The sequence below is a fragment of the Plectropomus leopardus genome, chromosome 5 (genome assembly GCF_008729295.1).
Source record: "Plectropomus leopardus isolate mb chromosome 5, YSFRI_Pleo_2.0, whole genome shotgun sequence".
NCBI classification, from domain to species: domain Eukaryota; kingdom Metazoa; phylum Chordata; class Actinopteri; order Perciformes; family Serranidae; genus Plectropomus; species Plectropomus leopardus.
This window is the reverse complement of record NC_056467.1, coordinates 22,439,631-22,454,065: the sequence shown is the minus strand read 5'-3', so window position 1 is coordinate 22,454,065 and position 14,435 is coordinate 22,439,631. Positions and strand designations below refer to the sequence as shown.

The window sequence follows — 14,435 nt, the reverse complement described above, 5'->3', positions numbered from 1 at the left end:
CAGTTCTCTCCAGAATTACTGGTTTCTGACCCGATTTTTGAGCTGCGCAACTCATTTTAGAGTCACACCGAATTTCAGCTCTGTTGGGTGTCATTTGCAGCGTAGTGTAAAAGGAGAGTGAGGACCAATCACGGCCTGATAAGTTGCTCCTGACTGGAAATTTAGGTTGGCGATCGACACGCTTTTGCACCATTGAGAGCCTTGAGTAAATTCCCCAAGGACGGTGCCTTCTCTCTTACTCAATCAATACCAGAGTGTAGCCAAAACACAACTAGTTGTTTAGGAGAGTTGCCAGAAAAAAAGCCTCTGTTGTCAATCAACAACAAGCTAAAGCACTTACAGTTTGCCAAATTTTACAGGAACTCTCAATGGGAACGTATTCTGTGATCAGATGAGACCAGAATAGAACTTTTTGGCAACACACATCAAAGGTGGGTTTGGCGGAGACATAAAGATAGCCATACAGAAAAGCACCTCATGCCCACTGTGAAGTATGGTGGTGGATCTTTGATGTTTTTGAGCTGTTTCTCTTCCAAAAGCCTCAGACGTCTTGTTGGGATGAATGGTATCATAGACTCCATCAATACTAACAGATATTACACAACAACCTAATAGCTGCTGGCAAGGAGGTTAAAATGGGCCATGGTTGGATGTTTCAGCATGACAATCATCCAAACACACCTCAAAATCTACATGAAAATGGCTCACCCACCACAGAATAAAGGGTTAACCTAAACCTGACAGAAAATCTGTGAAATGAGCTAAAGAGGAGAATCCACAAGCGTCAACGTTGAAATTGAAAGGATCTGGAGAGATTCAGTATGAAGAAGCTGTCTCAGATCCAATGCCATGTGTTCACCAACCTCATCTCGAATTATAGTCGGAGATTCAGAGCTGTTATCTTGGCAAAGGAAGGCTGCACAAAATATTAAATGAAGGGGTGCAGATAATTGTGGCACACATATTTATGAGAAAAACATTGGTTTCACGATAAAATATGCATGTTCCTTTCAATTATGATCTGTGAATATTTTGAATAAAAGATAATAAGGATAAACAATTACTCCTTTTGCTAATTTTTTTCCTAAAGACTGCCAACAATTCTGGAGGGCACTGTATAAATTTTATCTTAAAGGTAGGTTTGACTTCATGGTTCCAACACATTTATACCAATGAATTTTCAAACCGTTTCCATACATTTTCCATAATATTTTACTTAATTTCTATGACTTTAAGTGGATTAAATCGGGTGGGCCTGTATAGTGATACAGCCATAATTTATTCAACATATTCTTCCAAGACATTTGTGGAGAATCAAACAGCTAGTGCTGCTAACTTCACTTAGTCATTAGACTTTTCCACTGGCAACTTGTTGCATGTGCCCATAGACCAGACCATCGGACTATAATTTTGACATTGGTTTAACAAAAAAGCGTCAACATTTTTTTGAGAGCTTTTGCAATACCTGCATAAATCACAGTCATGTCCCTTCAGTTTTTCTCCATCCAAGGGGATCAATACACCAAAATTATGGCCTGATATTGCTTATCCACACATCTATGCATGTAAAGATGTCCAGATCACGATGATTAAATCAAATATGAACATTTGATTAAGTCAGTAGGTATCATTAGGCTGAGTGTTGTATGTAAATAACCAACCTGTTAATAAACATCCGTTTGATCTATAGGCTGTGATTGAGTCGGAGATGACAGCCTGATGCTGCTACACTGTATGACTGTACTGCAGCGGCCTCCCACTCAAGCAGCTACCAGTACCCATAAGTAGTGACTGTCAACATCATCTAGCAATTCACCACACTCAGAGTGAATATTCATGTATCTTATGTATCTCAAATCTCAGTGTGAAAGTCTTGATTCATCTGCTATGCAACAGCTTTTCTGCATTTTCCTGTTCCTCTCCTGTGGGCTTATGTGCCCATGGTGTTTTTTTTTCTCAGCACCGGCATGTTTTCTGAATTGTTCTCAATTAAGATTAACAGCATATGTGGCTGCATGCAGCCGTCTGGAGAAACTGCCGCACCAAGCTTCTTTTTTCAGAGTGCTCCGTCTTTTTGTGTGACCACTGTGTGAAAATCTCTGAACTATCAGAAAAGCACTGGTGATGTCACTGCTGTCTTTTTTTTTTTTTGCTAGGCTACTGTAACAACAATGACAGTAAAGCCCATTTGTGGAAACAGATTAGCCAGTGGACACTGGAAGTTGCTGGTGAGTCTTGTGCTTTTATCATTGTACCTTTGTAAGCCTGTTGTTAACTGTGTAATCAATCCTCTATTAACATTGTGCTGGGAGCGCTTTTTCATGAAGTGCTAGGATGAAGTGCTCACCAGCGCCCTGTCACTGCTTTTCTGCCCAAGAATAACGCTATGTGGACACACACCCTTATGTGACAGCAAGTTCCTTTCCTGAGGGGGTGTGGCCCTGGAGATGATGCGATTCTGGTCTGGTCTGGTCTTAGTGTATCAATAGAGGCATTACTAAATGCATTTGAATATGAAAAATAGAACTACTGGTATAATGAATTTTTAGTACCAGTTTATATTTTGTTCTTTTTCATAAAAAGGTGTCAGTGTTAACTTCTGCACTATTACTGAAGTCTTTCTGAGACCTACTGGCACTGAAATAAGAGTAGATCACTCAAATATGACATTTTGTGTCTATAGTTCTTTAAATGAATAGATGCATTTATAACTGACAATAAATATAGAAAAAAATCATGGTTTAATAACCATTATATAAATAATATATGCCAAACTTAATTATGGCTTTGGTTTTGAGAACTTTATTAATGTGTATTTTAGAAGAAGGGGGAAAAAAACACCACTGTTTTTGGTATTCTTGGAATTTGTTGTAATTTCGCATTATATGTTCGAAATAAAATGATAAAATGAAATGAAATGAAATAATATATTTCTTTTTGTTTCGTTCATTATATTATTGGCTAATAAAGCAATGGGACTACAGTATCTTAATGGTGGAAGCGCACAGTCAAATTCTGGCTATATATATATATATAACACAGCGCAGCACTAGATTTGTAATTAACAATTCAAGCAACCTATTTTGCATAATAAACATGTTTTAAAAACTTTTCCAACACTCCAAACCATTTCCAGGCCTGGAAAGGTTTTTCTCATTCCATTACTTTTTTGGTCATTTTTATGACCATGGGAACCCTGTGACCACAACTAGAACTATGGAACAATGTTTTTATATGCGGATCCACATTTTTACATGTGTGTGAGGGTGACGACATAAATACTCCCACCAATGATTTTATGGAAATGCTGCAATAAATGCGGAGAAGAAGAAGACGGCTATCAAGTGCATGAATGTAAACAACGCAGGTTGGAAAACATTAGAGAAAAACTGGCTTTGCAAATGTTTTGTTTGAGACACTAAACGCAGACACTAAATGTGTTTTGGTGAGTAATGCTGACTGTAAACAGTAACTTTGTTTATAGGGCACCTTTAATAAACCCTACATATGTGTTTTTTTAGGGTTGTTCAAGGTTTTACTGTCACTTTCAAGATGGTAGAAGACATTAACATTTACAAATACTTTCTGATGTGCTTTTCAAATTAGTTATCCTGATTATAGTTAGAATGAGTACTGAACCATAAAAAGAAGTTATGGTCCCTTATACATGTAAAAAATATTAGCTGTACAAAGTATTTTAGTCAAGATGATGAAAATGCTCATTTTGTAAAACTTTGACTATTACACACAAGCTGGGATTTTCACATTACTCCTCCAATAATCCTCTTATTTTATGCAACTGAATTTCCTGTCAAACAGTGAACAAAACATCACTGCTGTGTGTGATAAAGTAAAGTCATGTATGAGAATTAAACTTAATCGTTCAAGATCACAGAGTTCTGCGCAACAGTTCATCTGCTTGATGCACTACTATTCAAACAAGAAATGAAAGCCGCTGACCAGCTAGGGAGCCAAAAAACTAAAAACACATTCAAATTAACTGCTTATTAATTCTGTATATTCATCACCACCACACATCTAAAATGGCACAGTACAGATGTGCACTGGTTTTCTGACCAATACGAGGATCTCACATCAATATATTAATGAGAAAATCCTCAACTTGACACCCTTTAAGAAGTTTGCTCAAAAATTGAAAAGCTGCCTGTTTTTTTTCTTTCTTCCTTTCAATTCAGCATGTCCACCCCCAACGAATGCTGTTTCAATCGTCACACCATCCTAGATGAAATACAGCTGTTATGATGATTACAGATAGCATGACAGACAGACGGACATCAGATGAACAGATAGAACAAAACAATTAAACAATTAGCAGCCGTTTTCTCATGCATTCATTACAGACCAACCATGGAAACTATTTCCCTTGCTGATTATCAGAGCTATGGAGGAAAATATTAAAAATCTGCTTTTTCTTTCTATCATTCAGTAAGGCTGCTAATCATTTCTTTGAAGACAGCTGTAAAAAGATGCCACAGACGAAACATACTGCAGAGTTATGTGCAAAACACACTGCCACCACAGCACAGGGCCTCACATGACATGTCACATGACATGCCATGGTGCTGCACATCAACAGGGCTACACCGTGCAGAAAATGGGTCGGTATTGTAGTTGTCTTTTCTTTCTTTGTAAATAACAAAAAGCCACAGTGTTTTATCTATTTCCTCAGCATCCACAGAGTCAATCTTCACAACTACAGTATGGCTTTCCAGGTGATGTCTTAGATGACATATTATGGTGGGATACTGAGCTCTGAGAGTTACTGTAGCCCTCTGATGAGTGTCTGCACATCCATTATGACAGCTTCAAGACCACAAAATAAGATGATCTATCACTGACAGAAGAGGAAGTTGAGGTACAGCAGCAGCCAAAAAAGTGCTGCTTCTCGTGGACATCTACACAGAATAGGACAGAGGTGTAAACTGTTACTGGGCATTGCGTCCATGTGTGCCAGTGAGCCTCTCCACTGTGGGTGTGCGGGTTTACAAAAGAAAAAAATAGGCCTGTCGTGATGTGCGTCATATGGTGGTAGCGTGTTTTGCACTCGAAGTGATGCTTCACTGAAAACCTATTTTTGAATATCAAACACTGAGCCCTGGAGGCTTGACAGGTGGCACAGTGGCTGCAGTCTGCTTGAAATCATGTCAATTACAATGGATTCCAATTGCAGCCAGTTTTCACAGTTGGAAAAATGCCCATTAAACCTCTTCTTGTAGCACAACCCACTTCTCCACCGGCCACCTCTATGACTGCTACGTTCCAAACTCATATTCTCATCTTTACCTGCAGGGGGTTTGATACTCAAAAGATTTTAGGTGGAGCACTTTTACCCTCAATTTTTCAAGCGATACTGACATTAATGTTAGACAATCTACAGTACTATGGAGATGACAGACAGACTGAGCTGGGCTTGATTCCAGGCAACCTCATGCTGTGATGTAGAGTTTGAAAATGATCAGGCAACAGCGACACAGAAATGGTGTTTTTCTTTTATTGCGGTATTAACCCAAATTGTCATCTGATCTCATGAGATAAGCGCCACGCATTTTCTATCAGGAGATCAGTGAAGTTTTCAGGCTCTATATTTGGGAAGCATGCAACAGTCGAATCAATTTCATGAACTCTGATGAGATCATTCCTTGGGGTTTTCAAGAAACAGCTGGGAAATTTTCAATAAAAAGGGATTATTTGATTTCACCGGGGCTTTTGTCAAATCTGGAGGCATATTTTGCAACACTACTCCAGTACATTTCTGTGCCACGCGGATTTCATACCTGATAGATCCTGTTTAGATGTGCCTGTAGGAAGAAAATGTAGTGCATGTAATGGACTGGCTCCAGAATTCCTCCACGAACTTCAGCACATCTCTGAAGTATTTTACCCCTCATTACCTCTCAACTGTAGCAAGACACCAAGACCTTGAAGAAGCAGGCCATGTGGGCAATAGATGTACGAGAATACCAATCAGGTATTCATTGTTTTTGATGGTTTGCGCATGGAGAATTGTAGAAGACATTACCAAAAGGACACAGTTTCAAGGATGTAATGGCTGGCACAAAGATGGTAACTGAATATCCATAGATAAACTAAATTTGACTTTTCAATCACTGGCATGAGCGGAATAATGATAATGGGGGATTGAAATTGCTAAACAAACACTTGATCATTCAAGTGCCCATTCTAGCAAATGCTGTACAATAAGAAGCAGACAAAGTTTAATTATTGCCTCAAATTGCATGCTTATTTTGGGAATGTTATAATTGGGTTTCTGAGACAGATTTTCTTGACATTTGGGAAAACTCATGTCAAATATGAGCGTACTCCACATTACAGGCTGAGTATCGCTGAGCTAATTACATGAGATCCTCTGGGCCATCTCGAAGGAGCCGCTAATTTAAGGGGAAATAATCAGCAGTACAGAAACCTTGCTGAGGAAGCTGCACAAGTCCCCCACCTGCGCATGATCAATACATCTCTTGAATTTATGTTAAAGGCATTCAATTTCTCTCCCTGAGACACCGACATCCTGCTGGTTTGTGTGCCTCCCTGGTGGTTACTACTCACTGTGTCCCAGTTCCACATCATACTTTAACAAGGTTAGTATACAAGATGTACCTTTTCATATTGTACATACTGAAAGCCTTTGTACATGGGGTGCCTGCTCTAGGTGAGCTAAAGGGCGCTCCTAATTATCATAGTTGAGTCAAAGTGAATGTTTTTGCAGAATTTGGAGAGATTTCTTATAGGCGTTCTTGAGATATCACATTCGTAGGAATGGGAGACTGACAGACAGACAACCCGAAAACATGATGCTTCCAGCTACGGCTATCACTTGTGTGGAAGCATAAAAAGCCCATTTGCTGATTTCATGTTACATAAGAGCATTTAATGCTTTTCTTTGTCCTACATGATAATAAACTGAATTGCTTCAGATTTTTGGATCGTTGGTCAGATAAAACATACCAAGACGTCACCTTGGGCTTTGGGAAATTATTTAAGGAATGTTTAACCATTTTCTGACATGTAATAACAAATATTACAAATGCAAAAAAAAAAAAAGATTAAATCATTAATTTAGGAAAATATAAGGCAGATAAATTAAAAACAAAAATAACCGTAAATTGCAGCCCAATTGTCAATTATTAAGGAGATAACAGGATTCAGTGAAACCTATGATCAGAATAGTTACTCTTAGGACTCTATCTCATGCTGGGCTCACTGACCCCTTGGGGCCCCCAGACCACTAGTTGAGAACCATTGGATGAATTGACATCAGTTAGAGTGCATCTTCAGAATTATAATTCAGAGGAAATACAATATTAATTTATTATCGTCTACCAAGTGGTTTTAGTATGTAATTTCCTCAGTGTGTACCAGTTACTTAAAAACTCAGAGGTTAGAATTGATGTATAGTATGCAAGTGGGACAGAGATAATATCAGTCTACTTTGCAGCAGGTGTGGTTCATTAACTCCGGGAGGAAAACTGCTTGCAGCACATCAGCCCTAAAGGACCAGAACTGAATACCTAGGATTTCAGATACAGAGCTTCCTCTGTCATCCACACTGCCTTTATTATTTTACCTGCTCTCCTTCGGTGAAGACTTGGTCCCCGGAGCTCCAGCTGATGGTGGGAGTTGGATCTCCTGATGCCTCACAAGTCAGAGTTACCTGCTCCTCCATCTCGGAAGTGCTCTGGTTTACAATGTACGTGATCTTAGGTTTGACTGTAAACACAAAAACAAAGTCATCAAAACAACACCAGCACGACGAGACAAGCCAGGTGGTTTGGCAGTACAAGTACAGTAAGTGAAAGAGCAACTTTGTGGATGTGGGATAAGTTCAAAGGGAGGAGGAGGATCAGTAGTTTGACAGGTGACGGGGGATTTCTATGGCAGTAAAACTGTATTTAAGCTTCTCCAGTCCCAGCAGCGGCAAAGTTGTGATAACCATGTTTGGATCCAAAGTTAATTCGTGTAATAATTTATTTAGCCTATCTCAAAGGAGCCGGTCGTCATTTTTTGTTTACGTTTGACAGAACTGTCATGTTACAGTACACCTGAGCTAACCTGAAAGCACAGCAGGGTGCTACGACTGTGACATGAGCAGAGCGAAGCAAATTCAAGTGCTACCTCTGAAGCGTGAGGTTGAGCAGTACTCTGTGCTTTCATATTTTTCACTCCACTCCATGAAGAATGAATGCATGGATTTAGTACTACATTTGTACATTTTCAAGGTAAGCCTTTTCGATATAGTAAATGCTGTATAATTTATGGTTTTTAGCAGCAGAAAACAATCAAAACCTTGTATTAAAATGCTTTTACCTTAACTGCTAATTATTAAATAAACAAAGGAACAGCTGTGTTGTCATTTTGTTGTTTCTAAATAAAACCATTTTTGAACAAGCACTTTCTATTCACAGCCAGGGGTGTCAAAAGGCAGGATTAGTATCAGAGCTGATTATTATTTTTTCTAATTCTAATGGATTGGTTTAGCTAATTTTAGCCCATTTCCTGTTCATCAATAAAACTTTGGAACCATTTTCGAGGAAGCAGCACTGGGAGCTAATACCATGGACCACGGAACAGCACAAACATATGGGAGTAGCCAACATTTTTTTTAATGTGTGTCAGCAAGTGAAGTGAGCGGATCTGCTTCGAGTGTTTTGCAGGCGAACAATGCCTCTGACAAGCTTCTGCTGACAAACAACTGAAGTTAAACTCAGGATTTTTCTCATTGAGGAGAAAAAAAACAAATCCAGCTTGAACCTTACTTCCACTGAAGCTCCACATTGACCCTCAAACACACTTTTCTCCAAAGATGTCGATGTAAACATATCTTCTGCATTAGGTAGTGGTGGAGGTGTTCAGAGCTCAAACAATTATTTTTTTATATTTCACATCAGATCTATTTAAAATCTTTTTTCTGAATCAGATTCTTACTTTGAGGTCCTACGTGAACAAACAGTGTGTGGAGAGTGAAAAATATTGGTTATTTCACATGAGGGATGTTTCGTTTTGTATGTGCTCTTCTTAGTGGTTTGACACGTACTTCCATGCAGTAATCAAAATTTAGCAATTTGAATCTAAATCAGATGACAGGAGATTGTTTGCTGGCACTGACAATCAAATGGATCAAAACACACCCACACAATCCTGATGGAGCTGGGTGTTAAGTATTAAAACTCTTGATAAAAAACACTTAAAAGCCCCATTTGGGCGGGATGAACATTTTAGAGGGAGGTAGGGTATTCATGGTGCTCCTCAGCAATTTAACTCATCATTCCAGCAGCATTTTAACCCTCAGGAAATTACAGGATATGGTCTCATATGATCTCTCAGGAGACTAAGACTCAATCCAATCTCAAAACAAAGACATGAAACAAGTATTGATATTATTCAGCGTGACTAATACCGATGATTTCATTATCTGTGATATCTATTGCAAATAAACATCCATAAACCCACTAAGAAATCATAAAAAAACAACAACACCAAAAAAAGCCACTCCAGAACTTGCGTGAGAATAATCACATTTGTACATTTTCTTCAGTATCAAAGTAAAGGCGTTTCCTTTGCTCACCAAGGCTGTATTTTTCGTATGAATTTATTACATTTATCATCATCCCGGGAAACCTTACACATGGAGTCTCATGTGCTTCTATTGTTCTATCCTTTGTAAAAAATCTCAATAAATAACCCTAATGGAAAGATACATATGCGTCCTTGCTTCTCTCCACTGGAGGTAGCTCCCTGGCTGCCGCCACTCTCTGCCCGCGCTTTGCATTTGACACGGCGGCTACAAGAAGGGGCTGAGCTGTGCTTTCTCTCTCTCTGTCTGAGTGCAGTCATCATCCTCTATTACATCCTCATCATCACCATCCACCTGAATATTACTATCTCACCTGTTGAAAGTAAGCTGTCTGAGTTATGAAATTATACTATGCGCCCTGTTCCCCTCTCTTTATGCAAATGCAGTTACGTGTCCCACAGGCAACGCCATATCTTCTTCACTGCCTCTTGGTCAAACACTCTCTCTAAAGGCTTTTGACGTTTGGGAAAAGACACAGAAAATTGAACCTGTCCCAAAAGTTTGATGAGGATGAAGTTTGGGTGTCAATTTTGGACAAAAAGTAAGGATTTGGTATGCAAAGGTCTTAATCCAATGATAGCTGTTTGTACATTCATTGGTATATTGCAAACAAGAACCGCTTACAGTAATTCTGCATACATTTCATGGTACAATAGTACAAAACAGCAGCTTGAGCAGTTTTGTCTCCTGATGATGTTCTTTTATCATACTGTTTCCCAAAGAGGCTTATATATTGGTGTTAGCCTGTTGCATGTTACATGTTAATAAATGTCATATATCTGATTGTTTTAAAAGTCTTATGAGCTTATTTTGGTCAGTGGTGGAGCGTTGTTTGCCCCATAGGGCCATCCAAGGGTGGGGAGGAACAACATTTATCAGATTAGCAAAAACATCTTTGACTTATTGATGTTTGACTTGACTTAGTCAAATTTCACACTAAGCTGATTAAAGAAATAAATTGAGCAGAGAAACAAGCTGCTCTTAATGTAGAAAAATCCACTTCAACATACAAGGATGTTGGTCTGGAGAGGATTTAGATTACGGCAGGAAAAAAAAGTGGGTAATTGTGGCTGTAAATATTACTGAGTTCGGGGTGAAAATTACCAACAGAAGCACTCAGGACAAAATTAAAATTAGTGACCAGTAACATTAAAATTACCCCACTTCCCCTAGAGATATAAATCTAGTCTGAATGGGTCTTAAGAATTCTTTTTCCCGAACATTACCTTTAATTGCTGCTTATTTAGACAGAATTATTGAATATTATAGAACAGTTAGTTCTGACCAAGTAATTTGAGAGGCAAGAGGCAATCCTTGAGTGCTAATATAGAGTAAAACAGCACTGGGACGTCTAACTGTGCATGTATCATCCAGCTTCACAGCTGTTCTGAACCATTATTCATATTATCAGCTACTAAGGCGACATTAACAGTAACGTGTAGGCCTGCAAAAAGTAGTGCTCAGGAATGTTTATGGCAACCTCTAAAGCTGACAAAAATGAAGCCAAACCCAAAGTACCAAAACCTGCAGTTCATCGAATGGCTACTTGAGGTTGGCTCAAAAAAAGAGTAAATCCCCATAGTCTCCGTCACGGTAGCTACGTCCATTGTTCATACACGTCCATTGGTTGCTCGGCAATAGTCCAATTCCAATTCAGCAGTGGAGCTACGTATTTGTATTAGCTGAGCAAAATAAATGATTATATACAAAGACAAATCAAAACTTGGTGTTGTTAAAAACTTTTAACCAATGAAATGCACTTGTAAAACTCACAATAATATGCTGTAAGTACAGATTATTAATACAACAGGAAAACCCTCAAGTGTGAAAATTGCTTTATTATAGAGAAATACTTAAGATTTCAAACCACATTTTCAGGAGCTTTCGACCAAGTGTGCACTGTGCAGCTGTACTATGTCAAAATGTATCAATACCTGATCTGACTTGGTATTGACAGGTACTAAATATTCATGAACCCGAATTAGCATCAGAGGGGAAAAAACATACCATACACTTTCCTTATAAAGATGTGGAGGCCTTTAAGGAAATGCATGATTTCCCACATTGATGGCAGAAGACCACAGCTTTGTGAGTGCAAGACAATCTTTTAGATAATGAGGTAAATAATGCTAAAGAGGTAAACAGCTTGCTTTGAAAGCTGTGCGCAGCAATTTCATGGTAATAGTTTACCCGTTGAGATCTAAAGATCCACAGCCAGGCTACCTCTGTTGTTTGGAAAAATAAACTGAAGCAGATAACTCCATGAAAATTTAATTTACGTGACTACATGCACTGATATTTTGGCTATGATTGAAATTATGGCTGTTACTTGACAAAAAAAGACAACAACAACCTAGTGGGCAAAAAAAGAAAATAAAAGAATTCAAAGAGGTGAGCTGAGCTCATCCCACTTGGCCAGTTCTCTGGCTCCTTAAGCTTCATCCTGACATGAAACATCCACAACCCACACTGAAACAACACCTCATCTTGTTTCCCTTAGAAAACAGACACATAACCATACTATTGTTCTTCCCCCACCTTCAGACTCTTATGGCTCATTCCCACACACTTGGAACATTATATATTGTCACTTTAGCTCATGTATATATGTGTAGAAACAGTTCTGCCTTACCAAACACTCTCAGACTGAGCTCCTGCTCACTTTCCCCAGCCTTGTTTTTGGCAATGCAGGTATAATCTCCTTCATCCAGCTTGGAAACATCCATTATTGTCATTTCGGAGCCATCATCATTAAAGCTGTACTTCTCTCCTGCCTCGAGAACCACTTCGTTCCTGTGGAAAATATGAGTGTTTGAACATTATATCAATCCATCCACTCCATTTCAAACATAATTTACAAACTGCAAAAAGCTTTTCTTTAAAAAATGTAACTTATTTTCTTTATCGTGAACCGTAGGCCTCAAGAAAATAATCAGTAATTTCCAGATCCTTGAATTACAAAAAGACGAAGCTGTGAAGAAGTGCAACAATGAAAAAAAAAAGACGTGAAAGCTCAAAATATGAAAGCAGAAAATGGGTCAATGATGTTTTTCCTCTGCAGGCTTTCTGACATTTAGTGTTAAGAGTTAATAAAAAAAAAAGCTCATGTATTGTGTTTTTGTTCAAGTGAAGTCTGAAATGTTTGTCACCATTGCCATCCATGCTGAGGAGATAATGTTCTTTGGCCTCCAATTGACCGTGATCACATGTTTTGGATTTCAGTGCGGCTTTCAACAAGTTGCAGGTGCCTTCTTACTGCACAAGCATAAAAAATTATTTCAAGGGCAACGGAAATACTTAAAAAGCAGCAGTAGCTCCTGGGCTGTTTGCACTTGTGCCCCCACAGTCTAAGATGTCTACACAGCTAACTGCTGTCTTGGAAACAAGACAAACAGCAACCATTTAACAAAGGAGAAAGCTATCAATGGCCGTATTCAGATACACTGAATAATGCGGCTACTGCCGACACTGCGGTCTTCAGGTTTCACTGTTTACATGCACCTTTGATGCCCTGTGATTAAGTATCCAAATGCAATGAATAAACCAGTTAGTACAATATCCCTAATATCCTAAAGTGTCTTCCTGATGTAGCTGTGTTACTGTATGGACTTTTTAATTACAGGGTTTCAATGTGACTATTGGAATAACGATTGCAAATGTGGCCTTTGTATTCTGGTTCTTTGGAAATATTTTATTTACATCATATGTATTATTGATAATGTTATATACATGATAATGCAAGACATGTTACATACAGGGTTTCCAAACATTTTTACCAAAGAATTTTTCAAACCTTTCCACAACTTTTCTGTAATATTTTGCTCCATTTCAATTAATTTATTTGAGTAGTTTAAAAAAGGTTGGCATATCATTGGATGCAGCAATGGTTTGGCTGAATGTCATTTGAAGTTGTCTTGCAGCTATGCCCACGCTTTTCAAGCTGGTAAAAGTGATACTAGTGAAATTTTAAGTGTCATGCATCCCAGCACTAGTTGTTAAATTAGTAAGACAGGGCACTTAGTTCTACATTTAACATGTTTGGGGATTTTAATGAATGTAGTTTGATAAATAGCCAAAACAATGTCTAACTTAGAACCCTTTCAAAACATTCTTGTAATTCCAAACTATAACCAGGCCTGGAGAACATTTTTCCTAATCTTATAACTTTTCGAGGAATTCCATGACCATGGGAACCTTATGTACAAAAAAAATCGATACAGCACTGTATCTCGATATTTTTGGATGGCAATATTGTACTGACATACATATGCAAAGTAATCATTTTTATTTTTATATAAAGAGTTTATATTACAAACACAAATGAAACTTTTGGTATCCTACTAGAATGATATAATTAATTATTGCTTTTTCAGTCTACTAGATACGATTTGCTGTAATAAAAATGTGAGGGGAGATTAGGGGAGATTATTTGCAGTTGAAAAAAGGTAATGACAACATGTTATTCCAATATTCAACATATCACAACATGTTAAAAATCGCAATAATGTTTTATCCTGATTTAAGCATTGTGATAATACTGAATGCCTGGGTCTCAGTTGATTTCCACAATTAGTATATAATAATGTAAATGATTCAAAGTTGGCTATTTAGGCTACAGGTTACTGATGGTGAGTAAAATCACACTTTTATGCAGTCCCACCAGTAACACAGAACTGTTATAGGGGAATGTAATGAACATCATGGCTGATTCATATATGTTAGGCAGGAGTAAAGTGTTGTTTCTTCGGAAACTGCTCTAAATACTATCAAAGGGAAAATCTTTACATGTAAGAGAACTGTCTCCTCATTTTAAAGATGATGTTAG

At 38.1% G+C, this 14,435-nt stretch overlaps 1 protein-coding gene across 3 annotated transcripts in view; it reads right to left on the bottom strand.

The window, feature by feature from the left end:
- ncam1b (neural cell adhesion molecule 1b) overlaps window positions 1-14,435 on the bottom strand; it is a 96,455-nt gene that overhangs the window by 33,287 nt on the left and 48,733 nt on the right. For 2 of the 3 annotated variants that reach the window (XM_042486712.1, XM_042486714.1), the window contains exons 7-9: window positions 12,243-12,403; window positions 7,604-7,746; window positions 5,796-5,819 (exon numbers count right to left, since the gene is read on the bottom strand). In XM_042486712.1, the coding sequence (XP_042342646.1) occupies window positions 5,796-5,819; window positions 7,604-7,746; window positions 12,243-12,403 (328 nt within the window). The remainder of the gene's footprint in view (window positions 1-5,795; window positions 5,820-7,603; window positions 7,747-12,242; window positions 12,404-14,435) is intronic. The other variant, XM_042486713.1, reaches the window with a different exon arrangement.